The 19,095-nt window shown below is 40.5% G+C and overlaps 4 protein-coding genes across 4 annotated transcripts; 1 reads left to right on the top strand and 3 right to left on the bottom strand.

The window, feature by feature from the left end:
* Positions 1-3,910: 3,910 nt before the first annotated feature.
* Positions 3,911-5,183, top strand: LOC136999921 (uncharacterized). Its single transcript, XM_067355006.1, has one exon. The coding sequence runs from the start codon at positions 3,911-3,913 to the stop codon at positions 5,000-5,002; it is 1,092 nt and encodes a 363-aa protein (XP_067211107.1). The 3' UTR covers positions 5,003-5,183.
* Positions 5,184-6,727: 1,544 nt separating this feature from the next.
* Positions 6,728-7,574, bottom strand: LOC136999920 (uncharacterized). Its single transcript, XM_067355005.1, has one exon. It carries the CDS (start codon positions 7,508-7,510, stop codon positions 6,728-6,730), a length of 783 nt encoding a protein of 260 aa, XP_067211106.1. The 5' UTR covers positions 7,511-7,574.
* LOC137000073 (uncharacterized) lies at positions 7,573-10,436 on the bottom strand. Its single transcript, XM_067355703.1, has 4 exons — positions 9,367-10,436; positions 8,406-9,296; positions 7,701-8,342; positions 7,573-7,657 (listed from the first exon to the last, which is right to left on the bottom strand). Exons 1-4 carry the CDS (start codon positions 10,434-10,436, stop codon positions 7,573-7,575), a joined length of 2,688 nt encoding a protein of 895 aa, XP_067211804.1.
* A 2,465-nt stretch (positions 10,437-12,901) lies between these two features.
* LOC105672574 (uncharacterized) lies at positions 12,902-15,932 on the bottom strand. The gene is made up of 6 exons (XM_067354658.1): positions 15,860-15,932; positions 15,216-15,764; positions 14,886-15,091; positions 14,651-14,816; positions 14,453-14,546; positions 12,902-13,738 (listed from the first exon to the last, which is right to left on the bottom strand). The coding sequence occupies exons 2-6, from the start codon at positions 15,745-15,747 to the stop codon at positions 13,597-13,599; spliced, it is 1,140 nt and encodes a 379-aa protein (XP_067210759.1). The 5' UTR covers positions 15,748-15,764; positions 15,860-15,932; the 3' UTR covers positions 12,902-13,596.
* Positions 15,933-19,095: the final 3,163 nt, after the last annotated feature.

The raw sequence follows: 19,095 nt of genomic DNA, 5'->3' as shown, positions 1-19,095 counted from the left end.
GCGGTGGTGTTGGCCGGTATATTTTCCTTACAATCAAATTCTATTCGCACGTCAACGGTGGCGCTCTTGACAGAGTCGTTTTGTCGCGAACAATCTATGACTATGAACGGACCGGCTTTCGAGAATTCATCGATGTCCAAATACGTATCGTCCTGTCCATAATAAGCTTTGCGGAAACGCGCATACATATTGTACAGTATAGCGTATCGATTTCTGTCGAAATCCAAATTCATGTCGTCGTACGGATAAAAATCTGAATTCAGATGCAGTCTCACATTGGTGAGTTTACAAGCGTCAAATTGCGTAGCGTTTTCAGACAGTACGTTTTTTCGACCGGTTTGGAGAGCGAAGATTACGTATCGCGGTTTTTCCAATTGCGTCGCAGCTTTGACCGCCCAGGAATGCTTGGTCGTGTTTTGCAGCAGAGGAAACTCGTACAGATCCCACGAACGGAAGCACACGCTCAGATATCTTCCGCTTTCCAAAGTTCGAAGAAGAGACAGCTTGTTGACTTCGCTCAGAGATACGTGAGGCATTCGCCACTGTATCTTGAGTAGCTCGATCGTCGGATTCGCACCGGCTCGTCCAACGAGAGAATTGTTATCGTTGCGCGATCGTATCAATACAAGTTCGTGACGAGCGTTGATTACAATCCGTTTGTAGTCCTCGCAGAATCCTAAAAGAGTATTGAGCGGAACGCAAAAATTAAAGTTTCCATCGAGCAACGAATATCCATCCGGATTCCACGATGCGTATTTCAGCGTCTTGCTCTTCTCCGTCGTCAGCGATACATAGTTTTTGATCGTGCTCGTTATTCCAACGTTTCTGTTACGATCGATTTCAACTCCGTCGAGCTCGTATCGCATTTCATCAAACATGAACGCGACACAATTATTTCCCATTATACACACGTTATCTCTATTCTCATCGGCAGAAGTAACGAGTTTTCCTTTAACGTAGAGAAAACTCTCACACGGTAACGTGTACAAATCCTGTTGCTGTATCGGTATTCGTATCTCGTCGCTGTGTCCCAACGTCGTGTTAGCGTACGGATTGTACGTGTGCATCTCATATTTTACGATACGCACGTCGAAGACAGGCTCGTCAGCGATGTCGAGTATATCCATCTCTTTAAACGTTTCTCACAACGAATCCCAACGATTTTAAAAAGTTTACGTTCGTCGTACTGAGCCTCTTGAATGGCGATGTTTTCCCAATTTTCGTTGTTCTCTCAATCACTCGCTGTTCGTTCAACACGAGCATTTCCTCGCACCACGTCGCCGCAAGTGCAGTCTGATGGTAATCTCCTCTCCGCGAAAATCGATCAATCGTCCGTCTTGATCCACCACACGCAAGGTGATATCGGTAACGCTCCTCGCGATGACCGGAAGGTAAATGATTTGCGCCGGTGTTTCCGAGACTTTATATCCCGGAGGCACGTTCGGTGAAAATTCGTGTATCGTGTGCACCGACCTGTCGTTGGCGTACGCACCCGTGGTTATGCTGCATTCCACTCGAATAATGTTTACGTTGACGATGTTTACCGAGGAATCTGATTCGTGCAACTTTCTCGGTTCCAGTATACGACCCGTCGAAAATCCAAACAGCGGTCCGATGGTATTCGGTTTGGCGAAATTTATTCGAAAAGCGCACATGATTTCACTCTTCATGGTATTAATGTTGGGACGAAGTGACAATGGATAATCTTGCTCTTCACTTTTTCCTCGTTTTTGCAGTATCGCGCGTTTCAGATAAGAAGCAATGGCGTCCAATTCGTACGATCCTTCAGGAATTGTAATTTCTTCGTCATTGTCGTCGAAATAAAATTTATTGTTCGCTACCGTCACGTTCGGAATCGTGTTGTAGGTCTCCATCGTGGTTAGGCCGAGCTCGTAGTCCCCATCGCTCAAGTCTATCGGTGGAAAATAATCCACCGTGAGAACGCTGCTTTTACCGCTTAGAGTGAGCGTCAGCGACATTGTCGAGATTCCATTGACGACTGATGTCGATCGATGGCGGATCGATTTTTATATCTATTTTCTGAAGGAACAGGAGGCACAATTGTCCGCAGATCGTTTGATCGTACGTCTGGTAGACCGTGCGATTGTACGTTATCGTTGTATCGGTGTCTCCGAGGTAGCGTGTAAGCTCCTTCGGCGGTTGCAAATTGCCAAAGCTGTCAAAGTATACGGCGCGATCGCCTCTCTTGGCGTACGCCACCCAATGCGTGCCCGGCCCGTCGACATCGTCCAAATTCACGATACCGCTCTCATTTTTATGTATCTTGTCGGGTAAAGCGTTACGCATGTAGACACCTCGGAAATACGGTATTCGCATACGCTTCGCTATTTGTAACAACTGTAGATTGGTGGTGGCACCCGTGGGCATCTCTATCGTTTTTTCGACGTTTTTTTTTTCTCTTCAATCCTTTGCCCCGCTTGTACGGAGCGAGATAAATCCCCCGTCCTTCCATTGCTTTATTGTGACGTTTCGTCTCTTCGAGTTGTCGTCGCGCGGCCTTAGAGTCGTTCACCGCCTTTGCAACACCCGCCGCTCCACCGGCAAGCGAACCGATGACTCCCAAGAGCGGTAACAACGGTAACATACCACCGCGTTTCGCCGTCGGAAGCGTTCTCCTCTTGGTCTTCTTCTTCTTTCTCTTTGTCATACCCATCCCCAATTTCGTCTTTGCTTTCATAGCAGCCCATACGGCGGTAGCAGCAGCCCTCTCACCGAGAGTCGCGTCCGCAGCGGTGATCCGCACCCGCGCTTTATCGGCGAGAACGCGATCGGCTGCGTGGCGGTCCGCTGATTCGCGGTTTTGCGAGTACGCGATGTCGTGATCGCGACACGCCGCGTCCAACGGATTGATACCTCGATCCCCTTGCGCGAGTCGTTTCCGCAGACGAGTCCCCGGCCCGCAAAATTGGTAGCCGGGTATATGCAGCTCCAACGGTAATCGATTTATCACACTGTTCAGTAAACCGGCACCCTTGTATCGTTTCATAGAGCGCGAATTCTAACGTATCGCGTGTAAATCATATTTCCAACTGAGGTGTGTTTCGACAGCGCTCACCTATAAATAGGAGGCGCGTATCGATCATTAACCAGTACCGCTCTTTCCAACAACCGATGCTGCGCACTCGTCGCATAATAACAAGGATGAGAAAGAGTCTGGTAAAGAAAAAATGAAATTTGTACAACAACCGTACACGATCCGTGTGAGAAACATGGATGATAAGACGCAAGGGGTTTGTGAGAAGGCGTGCAGACACGGTAAAATGCTGCCAAACACGATACGCGGTATCATTTGCGGTCCCTCGAATTGCGGTAAAACCAATGTAATGATTAGTCTGCTGGAAAGTCCGAACGGTGTACGTTTCGAAAACGTGTACGTGTACTCGAAATCGTTGAATCAACCAAAGTATCGATATCTCGAAAGATTGCTCGGATCGATCGATGAAATCGGCTACTTTACATTCTCGGACAACAACACAATTGTACCGCACAGCGAGGCGTTACCGAATTCCGTATTCGTCTTCGACGATATAGCGTGCGACAAGCAGAATGCGATACATGAGTACTTTGCTATGGGTCGACATTCGAAGGTCGATTGTTTTTATCTATGCCAAACGTATGCAAAAATACCGAAACATCTCGTGCGCGACAACGCGAATTTACTCGTAATATTCAAGCAGGATGGAACAAACCTTAAGCACGTCTACAATGATCATGTGAATACGGACATGACGTACGAAGATTTCGATACATTGTGTCACGCATGTTGGCAGCACAAGTACGGATTTTTAGTGATAGACAAGGATAGTGCGATTAACGATGGACGTTACAGACGTGGTTTTAACGAGTTTGCGGTACCGCGGAATGGTTAGTTGTTCTCGAGACGTTGACGATGACGCTTGACACGAAAGATATCGACGAGAGGGAGAAGATCGCGAAGGAAATCGCTCGTACGAGCGAGTCGATTCGCAAGAAGCATCGGACGTTGAAGACGGGTAGAGTGGAGCAAGAGGTGCAATTGGAGAAACGGTTGAAACCGATCGTAGAACCGTTGAAACGAATCGTCGAGAACATCAAGGGTGACGATGATTCAGTTGACGATCTCGAGATTAAAAACGAACCGGACATCAAACGAAAGCGGACAAGCTCTGAGAAGAAGAAAATCAAGCGTACCTCGTTGACGACACCGATACAGACTCCATTGACGCCACCGATACAAGCCTCGACTCCGTTCCAGCCGCAAAAATTGGTGTTTGAAGCGCCGACATATTTACCGACCGAAAACGTGTTCGAAACCACTGACCCGTCTTTCGTAACATCCGTGAGACAGACGATGCAAACGTCCGATGGTCGGGAAGCTCTGTACGGCCAAATGGGTCCGCTGGATCAAGAGTACATCGGGGAGCTCTTGAGCGGTGACAAGAAGAGAGGGATCGACAACGTGTACGGCGTATACTTCAACGATGCGGGAACGTTTCTCGGGGACAAGACCTTCGACATTGATAAAGACGACAATGTGATCGTGGACGGTGTGAAATACGCTGGCACACCCGGCCTGTTTGAATTAATATTCAAAAGACTTCCCGACGATACGCTGTGTACGGAGGCTGACAAACAAAAGTACAAGAGCATACTACTCGCTACTAACGCTCACAGACGCGGTCATAACGCGCATTTACCTGTTTTGGGAAACAAAGGATACAAATACAAACATATCATCACACCTCTGATATCTAAGAAAGGTGGAGGTGTTGCACATCTCGACAAGAGAGGTGTGGGTCGCACGTTACCCAAGTGTAACGTACCACAGACCATGACTGTGACCGACAACGCGGTCGATTACGTGCACTGGGATGATCCGAACGAATTGGTGGATCGCCTTCGATTGCTGGACGCCTCCCGTCAGGCGGGAAACAACGCGCACGATAACGAGTTTCTCTCGATTATCGAGGAACTGCGCGAAGCCGGTCTGATTATAAATTGATCACAGCTTTTCAACTATCGCCAGTATTGCTCGTGTGATGCTACAGGAATGTCTATCAACAAATTCGGACTACAGCTAGGAGGAGGAAGCGCCAGGGTGACGAGACAGAGCGGCGGAGTCTCGAAGAATTACGTGCGCGAGAATTGTCTCTGCAAGGATGGTGAGGTTTTCAACGCCAAGTCGCGCGTGATTAGACATCTCGCCGACCCTGAAGCGGACACCGACGCCGTCAACAAGCTGCATCTGGATCATCACCTCAAGCTTATGAGCGATCGTGAGAATCGAAATCGTATGCTCTGTGAAAATTTTAAGCGAGAAGTACTTTCGAGACTCGAAGATTCGGAGAATACCGAGCGGACCTGGAAGAGAGACCACGACGATTACATCGAGACCAGATACGTGGCGTTGGAACGACAGATTCACGATCTGAGAGGTCTCCTCGACGAGAGTGTGGCGCTACTCGATGGAAGAGCACAACTTTTGCATCAATATCGGTAGGATAGATTCTTTCAAAAACACCGAAAATTCCTCCTCGGAGTCTTCTAGTACACTGTCGTAACAAGCTGCAAAAATTTCATCGAATACTACGATGATGCGATGAAGAAGAAGAAGCAAAACGAATCACAATGAGCAAGAAGGAAGCGGTGAGCCTGGAGAGGAGATCGCTCGTGGACGAGCTCCACGCACCGGCGAGAAGAAACTTTACGCGTCGGCCAGTCGTCGTGAAAGGATACGACGATTTGTGGCAGGCTGACATTGTCGAGATGAGACCGTACTCGCGATCCAACGGCGGCTGCAACTACATTCTAACCGTTATCGATGTGCTGAGCAAGTACGCGTGGGCCGTGCCCTTAAAGACCAAAGGTGGAATCGAAACGTCCAAAGCATTTTCCGCGATATTTAGGGAGAGAATTCCGAAAAACTTGCAGACCGACCATGGAAAAGAATTTTACAACAGAGATTTCCAAAATCTTGTCAAGAAACACGGCATCAATCATTATTCGACATACTCGGTCATGAAGGCTTCGGTGGTGGAACGATTCAATCGCACGTTGAAGAACGAAATGTGGAAGTTTTTTACGCTCGCGGGATCGTACAAGTGGATCGACGATTTACCGCGATTGGTCTCGGAATACAACGGTCGTAAACATCGTACGATCGGTATGCGTCCGATCGATGTCACTCCCGCGATCGCAAAGGGACTCTTGAACACCGTGTACAGTAACATAAAAATTGTCGCACCGGCGAAATTCAGGGTGGGTGATTCGGTGCGTGTGAGCAAATTCAAAACTGTATTCGAGAAAGGATACACGTCGAATTGGTCGACGGAGGTGTTTAAGATCGCCACGGTGCAACGTACCAATCCTGTGACGTATCTGATTAAAGATTATCGCGGAGATCAGGTCGCGGGAGGCTTTTACGAGCACGAATTGCTCAAGACCGCTCAACCCGACGTTTATCTCGTGGAGAAGGTGTTGCGCCGAAAGGACGATAAGGTGTTTGTAAAGTGGTTGGGATTCGACAATTCGCACAACTCTTGGATAAATAAAGACGATGTATTGTAATAAACTGTGTATATTTTACATTGTATTATAATAAACTATTATACATATATATATACAATGGTGTTCTTTATTACTACAATATGTTACAATATATATACATTTAAAAAACTAATAACAATAATACATAAAATATTAAACTATATAAATTACTACGCATTATTTACAAATGTATCTCGCGATGTCCCCATGGTAGAGTGTCGGTGGAACCGGATACGACGTGCCGCTTATCGTCGTACGGACTGAGCGCGAGCTTCGACTCCGACACGGTGTACACCTCGTGCAACTTTGAGCGGATGCACGATTGACGCCGCGTCAGCTCGATTTCGGCGTTGAGACACCGAGTGTAATCGTCGAACGTTATCGTTCTAGCGACTACACTCTTTTTTACACCTTTAACCTTTTTGGTGTCTTTTTGACCGGTGACTCTCAACGCGTACATCTTCGCTCTCAGTCCGACAAATTCCGTCATGATCGCGCCGTTGTTCTCGTCTTTCATCAGACCGGGTACTTTCTTGTTGGCGCGCGGCATACCGTAAACGTTGTCCTCGGAGTAGTCGCTCGTGTCGAATTTGGATATATCATGTTTCATATCCCGATACGCGTCCTCGCAGTGCAGAAAGTATATCAGACTGTCGGTATCGGTGTACATAATTTTGCAATTGTCGCGGTAGAGAGGCGCCATGTACTCGTAGTGAAACTCGTACAAGCAGGTCTTGGATATGTCGAGGATGCACATACCCACGTAGATCGGCTTGACGAATTTCACTTCGAGTTTTCGCAACTCTACGGCGATCAGATCCTCCGAGAACACGCTTCGGCTGTGGAAATTCGGTTTCGCGATCATAGCCTCCGCTCCGTACCGTCCCTCCCACTGTGTAACGAGTCGTACATCCGTGTGATTTCGCACATTCTCCATGGTTTTGCCGAAAACGGCGTTGTTCATCAATTTGTACAAATTTTTCTCGAAATCATTTTTCGCCCGTGTCCGAAACTGTGTATTTAGTTCTACGTATCCGCGGAGCCACGGAGATTGCGCGAATTGCAGTACGCGGTGAATCTTTGCAATTCGCAGACCGTGTCGCACGCATTGCTGCAGATTACGGTAGTGGATGACATAACGCTGCTTATCGCACAGCGTGGCGAGTAATTTGATCTCCCGCTTGCCGGGCGGCTTATCACGCGTCGGGCAGAACGGCAGATCGGAGTGCGCGTCGTGAAGATTCACCGGGTACTCGAGATCGACTTCCAGCACATAACCGGTAGCCGAATCGGATGCAACGGACATTACGTTAAAGTTTTCGACATCATCGACCCATCGAAATTTGGCGTAGGGCAACGGTTGACACATCGCCCACCTGTACAAATTGTTTACATCATAGTACATTAGGTACGATGACGGTTCCGATGGGTCGTAGGATGGCATGTATTTGTTGTTGGCGGCGGCGTATCGGTTGGAGCATTGGCTGAGACCACCGCGTATACCGCGCTCGACAAACAGTACCATATCGATGTCCGTGAGCAACTCGAATTTTACACACGTGTACTTCAACATAGCGTCCCACGTGTACCCCGGTAGAGTGTAATAATGAGCGGGATCTAAACCGTAACTCTTTATTGACATGTTTCGAAAATTTTCGAAAATATCCGCCAATAAAAGAACGTCTGTTTTTAGATACAAATCGCTGTATTGACCTAGATCTTCGATCGAAAAAGTTTGCCAGACGTTTGTCGCGTGCGCGTAATCACTCTCGGATACCGTTTCTCCGGTGAGCGAGCTGTAAAACGATTCGCGCGATGGCAGGCTTGTGTCCCGGAGCTTGTCGACGCTGTCGACGTACTCGTAGGGAAACACACCTTTCCGAGTAAGCAAATTGAAATGTTCCGCGGATAAATGATTGAATTCCGATCGTGTAATCTTTAATTCATCCACAGTTAAATATGATGCCAATTTGTCGAGACTTGTACTGAGAAATTTAAACGAATCAATAAACCGTAATTTTATACACAATTTTGATTTTTGATTCATGGTATCTTTAACATTTTTTGTAAAAGAAATGTATCGCTCTTTCGTCAGCGGTAACAATTCGACGTTGCCTTCAAAGGCATTGGCAACGTCTTTAATAATGAAATGCGCGTCGTAACCGGATAAATTGTGAAATATCACCGGGATAACGTGGGAGTCTTTGTAATTTAGATTGCACGACGAGTGCGCGGCACCGCGGTAACGCCCGGTCAGATGACAATGATCGCGCACCCGCGTGTCGTCCGGCGTAAACGGTTTCTCGCACACGTGGCACGTCGCGGTGCTACGGAATTTTTCCGATTCTTCCTGCGTAAGATCCGCCATGGGGACGACGGTGGTGAGGATCGCTTTCACACAGCGCGCCAAATCGTGAAGTTCGTTGACGAACCACGTCACGCAATCCTCACCGCGATACGACTTAAAACTAGATAAAGAATTATCGTACGTGCAACTTACATAAAATCCTACGCTATAGGCTCTGTGATGTTGATAGGCGTAAGTAGTACCGTCCTGATCCACCTTTTTCTCGAGCGTACATTCGACATCGGCGTACACTACGAACGGGAGCCGCTCCTTCCGATTGTAATTCCGGAACGTCAGCCACTCGTCGTCCTCGCTGGGGAGAACGACGGCGCAGTCGTTCATTTTCCCGCAGTCGACGCTGTGCGCCGATAATTTCTCCCGTGTATAAAAGTAGTGTAGACACCTGTAATAATTTGTATGATTAATACTGTGAATAAAGTTTCGAATTATTCTATAAATGTGTTTTTACTTACCGATCGCAAATGTACTTTTTACATTTGTGCATGCTCAGTTGTGAGCTCACCAACCGCGGCAGGTTCTTTATGCACGCAAAGTGTGCATCGTTGTTTTTACGCACGTATAGCAGGTTGACGTGCTTCTCCTTTTTGTCATCGGCGAGCCGCAGAGGGACGATTTTTGAGTCTTCGGTGGTGAAGACGTTGACGGAGATGGCGTTTAGTTTCTCGAACTTTGATATTTGTGATAGCGTCACGGGGAACTCGATGCCGCACAGATTCAACACCGTTGAATAGTGCGGGTACTGCGATACTCTTTCCGGGTACTTTTCCGCCGGATGTAAAGCTGCTACCACCGCCCACGCGAAACATGCATTGTCCGTCGATTGCACGTTAACCACAGCCCTTTTTAGCATAATTTGCCACGGTAACTCGATGTGGTATCCCGCGTGCAGAGGATTGAACTTGTTCACATTGACGGTGAGATTCAGGATACGCGACAACGCCCATCCGCTATCGCGTTCCTGAAACTCCTCCAAAGCTGCCAGAATATCATCCTCCACGTGCCGCGTGTACCACTCGTTGAGATCGGATGTGGGAAACAACTCGCAATTTTTGGTGGCGATGGTCTTCACGGCAGTCTTGTCGCCCGCGACGAATTCCCCGTTGAACGCGGTGTTAATCTTGACGCTGTTGTGTTCCGCCATGACGCCCTGGATCCGCTCGATAACCGTATTTTTTACATTTTCAAAAAATTCATGAGGATCGATGTATTCGCGATTGACAACCACACCCGTCAGCACACGGTTCCTAAACGCCGTCTCGATCTCCTTCCACGTGTAGCCCTTCTTCTCGTATCCACCGTATCCAGCACCGATGGGTACGAAACGCTCGTGCAGGGCGTCCCTCACACCCTCCAGACGTGCAATTTGCGCCACCAGAGAGTTGACTACTCCGGTGCGTTGTCTCTTGCGACATTGTTCCTTGAGAGAATCGAGGTACTCGTTGCACTCGTAGTCCCATGGAAGGAACTCTCCCGTCGTTTTGATATTCGCTGCTCGTACGGTAAGATCGCGCTCCTTCTCCATTGCGAATGATTTTGAAGATTCATATTTTTCTCACTTGCTTTATATACCCGTTTGTTGCACACGACACTAACTATAAGCATAACAATGGCTCATGTTTGTATTAACAATTCTTATCTTCCGGAAATTATTGTAATCTGATACCCCTACCACTCCACATTTACCCCCTCTCCTCCAAACATGATTACGCATCTAGCAACATGGCGATGCCTACAATTTGTATTAACAATCCTTATCACACCCTCTAAGAAACGGCGCTCAAATGCTACCTCTTTGTTCTAAAATACAGCGATGACGCGATTTAAACAGACACTCTACTTTGATGCGCGCGTTGTAGGATAAGTCGGTATAGCGGATAGGGTGAGAAAGGTATATAGTCGAGATAATAAAAAATAATTTAATTGAAATAATATTTATTAAACAGATGCATCTAATAAATACATTATGATGGTGAAAATATTTTAACAATAAAATATGTGATATGCTAGAATTATTGCGATCCAAAGACCTGAGCTAACAGCTCACAATCGATTATATCATTCTTATCGAACGATTCGCTCTCACGTATCACCGCGATGGGATCCTTCGCACCGCTCGCGATTTTTCGAAAGTGTGTGAACTTGATGTCGACCATACTAGTGACGTTGTTCAACGATTGAACGATACGATCCACACAATACTCGAGAGCGATCATGTTATATATGGTGTTGTGTGACATTGCTAAACACACCGTTGATGTTTCCAGACGCAGCACTTTTAGATTATTTATCTTTCCAAACCGTAGCGTGACATGTTCGATGGTTTGAGATGATGCATGTGCTTTGTCTTCATCATTGTTAAAGAAATGGTTGATGGCATGTCGTTGATCCAGGAGGATCTTCCACATGTTGTATGTAAAATGTATCTCTCTGCCATGGTTGTCACCGAGAGCGATTTCTATGTGGCTCGGCGTAGAAATATTGATTCCAATATCCAGATATTTATAGCCGGTTTTTGTCAACGGGTATCTTCTAGCTAAAATTCTGGGAGGCGTGATCATGCTTCTTGGTGAATTACTTGGTGAATTACTTTTATTTCTGTGGATAAAAGCTTGCGTGAGTTCAAAGTGTAACAATGGCGGTGAGTTTAAAAGTGCAAATAGTAAGAGAGTCAACTTACACGTTAGGTAATTGCAGCTTCTTCGCACTCTGCTGTTCGTTGATCTGTTTATTCACGGTTGACATGGTGCAAAACATCGTTGCTAGTAAACGTCACAGCGAACTAGTGATTTTCACAATGATTTCGAACGACTGATGGTTCCCTATTCTTTTTCACATGCTTTATATACCCGCTTGTTGCACACGACACTGATTAAAACTATCGATTTGTATTAACAATCCTCATCTTATCTCTTCCGGGAATTATTTTGTTGCATACAAAATTGAAATCTAACAACATGGCGCCGAAAAATGTTGACGTGGCTGCCTGTTGCTATGGGCTTTTGTTCTAAAATACAGCGATGACGCAATCCGTAAACCTGCACGAACCTACATACTATAAACATTGCGATTCCAACAACATGGCGCTCTACTTTGATGTGTAGAAAAAAACCATAGGATGTAAACAGTTCTCTTTCCAAAAACAATCCTTATCTTTTCCGGGAATCCTTATCTCGCGATTTGTATTAACAATCCTTATCTTCCGGAAATTATTGTAATCTGATACCCTACCACTCCACATTTACCCCCTCTCCTCCAAAAACGATGACGTTATTACCCCCTCCACTGTTATCCAATACCCCTCTTCCCCTCTTCACCCGCACCCCCCTCATTGCCCCATGGGTTAGAACCCCTATAGTATAGCTACTACTATATTAAATTTCAGGCTTAATTAAATTTATTTTTTATTATTTTCCTTATGAAGTCCTATATATTATTTATGATACAAATACGTGTAAATATGTGGCAAATATACAAGAAACTGCAAAGAAAATGAAAAACAGGAGTAATAATATTTTTATATCTACGTAAGTATGTTATTCAAAACATAACACGTAACAACTGCTTAAAATATAATCAAATTTCAATCAAGATATATCTTTATATTATGCATCGAGATCAAGGTCATGACAGCTGCATTGACATGTGACCTTTTATTTAATTTTTTCGTAACGGAGTTGGTCATTATACTATCATTGTATAGAAAAACTAGTCGCACATGTGCATCATATGACAGACAGAATTTTAAAACTTTTAAAGATATTTTGTTACATTACGTATTAAATGACTTTTATATAAATTATTCGTAAACTTAGTTTCAGAACGGTCACTATGATGAACATTGCACGGGCGATATTAAAATTATTGATGATTATATATGATCATATAAAATTATATATGTTATCAGATCTTTTTATAATCAATTATATATATTTACATCTGACCATATTATACCATTTTTTCTCGGGTGCAAATTAGTCAATATAATTTATCTAATAAAAACTAATATACAAAAGTATCTAATATACAAAAGTAATTTTGAAAAAGAACATAAATATACATACCATGCAATGCAGGTACTGGGGATGATATTGGAGATACCCAATCAGCAAACAATGTTTTTAAAAATGTTTTTAAAAACATTTTCAAAACATTTTTAAAAACATTTTGAAAAACGTTAAAAATAATGGGTTAAGTCCCCTTTTTCTCATTAAAAAAATATTTATTTTAACATTTGATAAAATGTTTTTATAACGTTAAAAAATGTTTATTTTAATATTTGAACAAATGTTTTTATAACGTTACAAAATGTTTATTTTAACATTTAAAGAAATGTTTTTATAATGTTAAAAAATGTTTATTTTAAAATTGGAAAAAATGTTTTTTTAACGTTATAAATACGATTGTTTAACATTTGAAGAAAATGTATTTTCCAGATTTGAGAAACGTTTTTTTGAAGATTTGAAAAATGATTATTTAAGATTTGAAAAAATATTTTTTTATTATTTGAAAATGGGTTAAAATTGAATAAATGAAAATGAACAAACAACATTTTTTGGTTACCAAAGAAAGTATTTTTATGTATATTTATACATAATGTAACATCAATATATTATATAAGTAATAATATGTACTTTATAATTAAAATATATAATAAAACAAAAATAAGGGTACTTATGGATGTTTTATGAGATACTTTTATCTATTTCATCACAGTCTTTTTCACTCAGGTCATCGCCTAATTCGTCATCGTTTTCAGAAGAATCGCTTTCGCTATCATCGGTAACATCTTCTGGGTCGTCTTTCTTATTGTTATTGACGTTTTTGCTAATACAAAATAGAAAATAGATATTACTAAACGTTCAAAAATATAAATGTACCACAGAGTGGCTTCGATGGCTTCATATCAAGCATATCAACACTATAATTACAAATGTAAATAAATTACATACTAATTATTAATTATATTACTAATTATTTTGTTAATTTATAATTGAATACACTTTAATAACTAAATTACATGTTTAATTAAAACTAATAATACAAGGTTTTAAACATTTTATATTTTACTAATAATATTACAATACAACATATATGTAACTTTCAACTTACATAATTTTAAATCAACATATAATGTAATATTTAAATTGGATTCAATTACAAATTTAGAAAAAAATTAGAAGTTAAATTATTTTCAATTACACATTTGTAAAGTAATTAAGAGTTAGTTTTAATTAAAACAAATTTTACTTTTAATTATTTTTTAAAATTTGTAATTGAAACAAATTTAACTTCTAATTATGTCATTGAATCCGATTTAATAGCTAAATTATACGTTTAATTAAATGTAATGTAAGATGAAAGTTTTATATGTTATACAAATCGCAAACTTGTTTAAAAAAGTTTAAAAATCGACGGGAAAATATTTTAAAAATCGTAATATTACTAATTTTTTAAGCAATTTAATTTAGTATTACATACGTGCGCAGTCAAGATCTGCTAAAAAAGTGTTATAAAAAAACTAAAATATGTAATATTTACTTTTTTAAACGAAAGGTGGCTTGAGCTAACCAAGGTCCTGCATTCCGCCCAAATGTGGTATTATTGATCATTGGAAAATCCATAGCTACTGCTTCTATAAGAAAAAAATACAATATAAGAGCACACAGTATATCTCTATCAGGCTCAATTACATTTATTTATTGGAACAGGTCTATTTGTGAGACAATAAAATCTTACCAATCATTATTTTGGCAATTCGACGATTTGATAACTTTATCTTCGTTCCTCGTTGTCCTTTCCAATTGAAAACACTTGCTACTTCATCGTCCAGAACTAACCGGAGTATGGAATTAATCTGTTTTTTTAATGGTTCTCCCATGACTCCTGAGTGTAGCGCTTCGATCTAAAAATTATATATAATTATAGATAATGTAACTAAAAAATAATGTAGCAAGAAAATAAAATATCTCACCACTTGCAAATGAAAAGTTTCTTTTTTTAGTTTACGTTCGACGATGCGTAATTCTTCTATGTTTTTTACAGGAAACTCGTCCAAAACATGGACAGTAGGAGTCATCATTACGGTTGAAGGCTTCTTCACCATTGCCGCTGTTTCCAAGAAACTTTCCATATTTTTGTCAGTTTTGCGCAAAGACATTTTGCACGAAAACACTTCAACTGAAAGTAATCGAAAACATAAGTTTTATTTAGGGTTGTTAGTATAAGTGAGAGAGCAACAATCTACTTCACTATCTGTTATATCTTCATTACTCTGTATATATAAACGACATTTTCAACATACCGTTGAGATAACAAATTGCATCGGCCAGAGATTCCAGTGTGGCCACTCCTCCTTCGATATAAGCACACTTGTGATTTATTTTCGAAGGTATTTTACATCCTATAATTTTTGAAAAATGTTCAGCACTATACACTCCTGGCTTATTTGTTGCACGGTTCGAAGTCGGCATCTTCGTGACGAGAGAATCCTCTTTTGCGGGCTTTAGCCCCTTAGTTCCCTTGTCATCTATCGATATTTCATCACATGAGCTACAATTCGGCTGCTGTGCATTGTCCAATAATGAATACTGATTATCCGTTACATCCTTTATATTGCTCAATGACCGGCTTGCCTGTTCAGGCTTGCTTATATTCCCCAATTTCGGAATAGGTGGTAACATCGTCTGTGTAATTTGCTTTTTCTGGACGTTTTTATTGTGCGAACCGACAAAACGCTGCGTTGTTTTTTTAAGTCGTTTTCCTTTGCCTTTTTCTTCAAGATCTGAATATAGTGCTGCATTCGGATTTTTATCAATTTTTACTAGCATTTTCATGCCCCGATCATAGTTTTCTGCAAAAGATTATGAATTTTATATATTAGGGCAAGAAAGTGTAAACCATTGTAAGATAAATTATATAAGAAAAATTATCTCATCTGAAATTTACCAATGCCTTGTTCAATCTTTCGGATAGAAAAACAATTCCACTCCGGATTAGCTTTCGCACACTGCTTGACTAATTTCTATAACAAAAGGCTTTATGTGTATGCAGGTCTTGATCAAGGACCACGACTTAAGAATGAAAAAGAGTTTAGGTATCAAAAAGTCTGAAAAATTACACAACAAACTAAAGATCCCCGACATGTTTTCCCAATACACATATATTGAGCCTATGTATGTTTCCGAGTGATAGCTGCATTCTTCGCCACATTTGAATTGCTGACACCCGGGCAACCACCCGAAAGCCACATTTAATAATTTTAATAAAAATTGAAGGCTTTGACGGTTGACGCCATTGGCGTATGTGTAGGCTAGTCAACCGTAAAAGCCTTCAATTTTTAATCATATTTAATATTTTAAACCATGTCCGAGATATTATATTTGAAGGTTGAAAACTTTCCTTAAAATTTTAAGAAATTGACAGAAATAACTTTTTAAGTCGTTGAAAATTGTTATATTTAATCTTTTGAAAACATTAGCAATCAGTTATTATGTTGCGATCGGATTGAGACATAACCATATATATTATGTATTTAATTACCAATACTTTAAATGAAGCACATAATAAGATATTGCAAAAAGTTATAATACTATAACCCCGGATAAAAATTAAACCGTATGGCACATTTTTTAATTTATGGTAGATCTATATATACAGCAAGCAAAATTAAAATAAATATTTGATAAGTGATGCCCAAATCAGGGAATAAAAATAACTTACATTAAAATGAATCAATACTACTCTCTTAATCTGAATTAGTAAAGAAAACTCACTGATCTTCAATATATATAAGTCACAATGTGCTGCAGTTATACATAAGTATACCATCAGTGAATACACAATCAGTGATGACAATCAGTGAATACTCACAGATTGATTCAGTGAAATTAATAACTTATCACTGATTTAGACAATGAAATGAATGATCTGTAAAATTAAAATTACCATGAATGAAAATACAAAGATCGTATTACTAAAATATACTGCATTAAAATAATCTATTACAATGGCATGTTTATCATATTAATACTTAGAAAAGAAACGACACCTTTTGTTTTTTTATATTTTTGTATAAACTAAACATTCTAGACAGCAAAAACTAAGTATAGCCAAAAGAATATAAATAATATATTAGCAAACTCAAAGAGGAACAAAAATGTGAATATGCAATCAGAAAGTGATCTCCGCCGAGTTTAATAATAATTTATTTCTATTTCTTCGTGTAAATTTAGTTTCTGTTATGTAAATTAATTAATTATATGAAGTATGTACGTAGACTCTCCATGCACACAATTTATCATTCTGCTCAGTGTTAAACCATTTTCATATTGACTGCATACGTACAGTTAAAAATGGATTTTTCTAACTGTTTTCACTTTTTCCAAATTTTGTTTTACAAATATTGTTCAAATATATTTAAATCACTGGCATTAACATGCACATATTTTAAGCAAAATGATTTATGCAGGAATTTAGTTCACATTGTAATAAAAGTAAAAGAAAGTAAAAAATCCACTTTTAACTGTATACGCATGCAGTCGATATGAATATTGTTTAACGTTGAGCATAATGATAAATAGCATGGACAATCTACATACATACTTCATATAATTTATTGATTTACATAATAGAAACTGAGTTTAAACGAACAAATAGAAATAAATTATTATATAAACTCAGTGGAATTTTTTGATTGCGCATTCACATTTTTGTTTCCCTATTTGATAAAATATTATTTATATTTCTTTGGTTATACTTAACCTTTGTTACTTAGAATGTGTTTAGTTATACTAAATATGAATTGATATGAAGCTCATATGTGTACATATTTCATACTTGTCATATAATACACAAACATTTTTTAACTATATTGGGGGAATTTGCTGCGACAACTTGTCTACAAACTAGCTATGACAAATATGATAAGAAATAAGGTATTACTTACTTAATTGATCAAAAGCTTCTGAAATGTTATAAACTTGCACTGTGAATCCGTATTCAGAGCAATTCAGAGTTCAACCGCACACGCTTTCCTGTAAAATACTATTATAGGTTAGACAAAATCGCATAATATTTGGGCTGCGTTCCGTTTCACGCATATGCGCGCATAATATATAATATACGTAATGTGTACTGTAGATAAATGCGCGCATATGCGTGAAACGGAACGCAGCCTTGGTATCACAAGTTTTTACGTAATTTTCTATGATTTGTTCACAGTCGTACTTTTTCGTAAGTATTTTAGTTACCGTACACTGCAGCGGTATAATGATGATTTGCCGATGGACATATTTTAACCACCGACACAAATCGATGAAATATAGCAATGTAAATTTTTCCACTTGTTTCTTTTATTTCCGACACACACAATGTATATATTATATAGATCGAGGGCTCGTGAAAAAAAGTCCTTTCCTCGATCAGCAATAAATTCCAGTCCAAGCAATAAAATTTGCATCAGACACGTAAGTGCAAAATTTAAGGTTATGCAACGATACGGTAATAATGGTTATATATAATAAATTATTAAAATGAAAACCTTTATTTTCTATGAAGCCAATTTACTCTGCATCAGCAGCGAAGTTTTTTTCGGGATGATTTCTCAAGTCCTTTCGCTTTCGAATCAAGGGCATTCAAGGGTAAAGCCTCTGGTCTGCAGGACACAATAATGGCTCCTGCGCCTCCTGCACACCAGCGCGATGCGTGTATATATAAAAAAGCTTCTTCTTCTTCTTCTTCTTCTTCGGATTTGGTTGACACCGAACCGCGTAGTGCAGGCTCATACGGCCATAAACTGGTTATTGTGGGACAATCTGTCGTTGAAATCGGAAAACTCTGCGAGCTCGAAAGCTCTCTAACCGGGGAGAGTGATAGAAAGGGAGAGGAGAAGGGGAAGGAAAGGAAAAAAACTGTGTATATAAACAATAAACCTGGTTTCGCTCACGCCGCGCGCGCGGAATATATGTATAATATAGGCCGGTATTCATAGTCAGATTTAAGATCATCTTAAGAGCAGTCTTGGGTCTTAAGATCTCGTTCAACTAATAAAATGGCTGCAAATGACGATCTTAATAAATATAAGATCTGACTATGAATACCGGCCATAGTCCCATGTCGAAAGTCATTTTTCATTCAAATATAATGCACTGCATTTTGTGCATGATTTTCTTCAAATTAATATG

The sequence above is a fragment of the Linepithema humile genome, chromosome 5 (genome assembly GCF_040581485.1).
Source record: "Linepithema humile isolate Giens D197 chromosome 5, Lhum_UNIL_v1.0, whole genome shotgun sequence".
NCBI classification, from domain to species: Eukaryota; Metazoa; Arthropoda; class Insecta; order Hymenoptera; family Formicidae; genus Linepithema; species Linepithema humile.
This window is presented reverse-complemented; position numbering and strand designations above follow the sequence as displayed.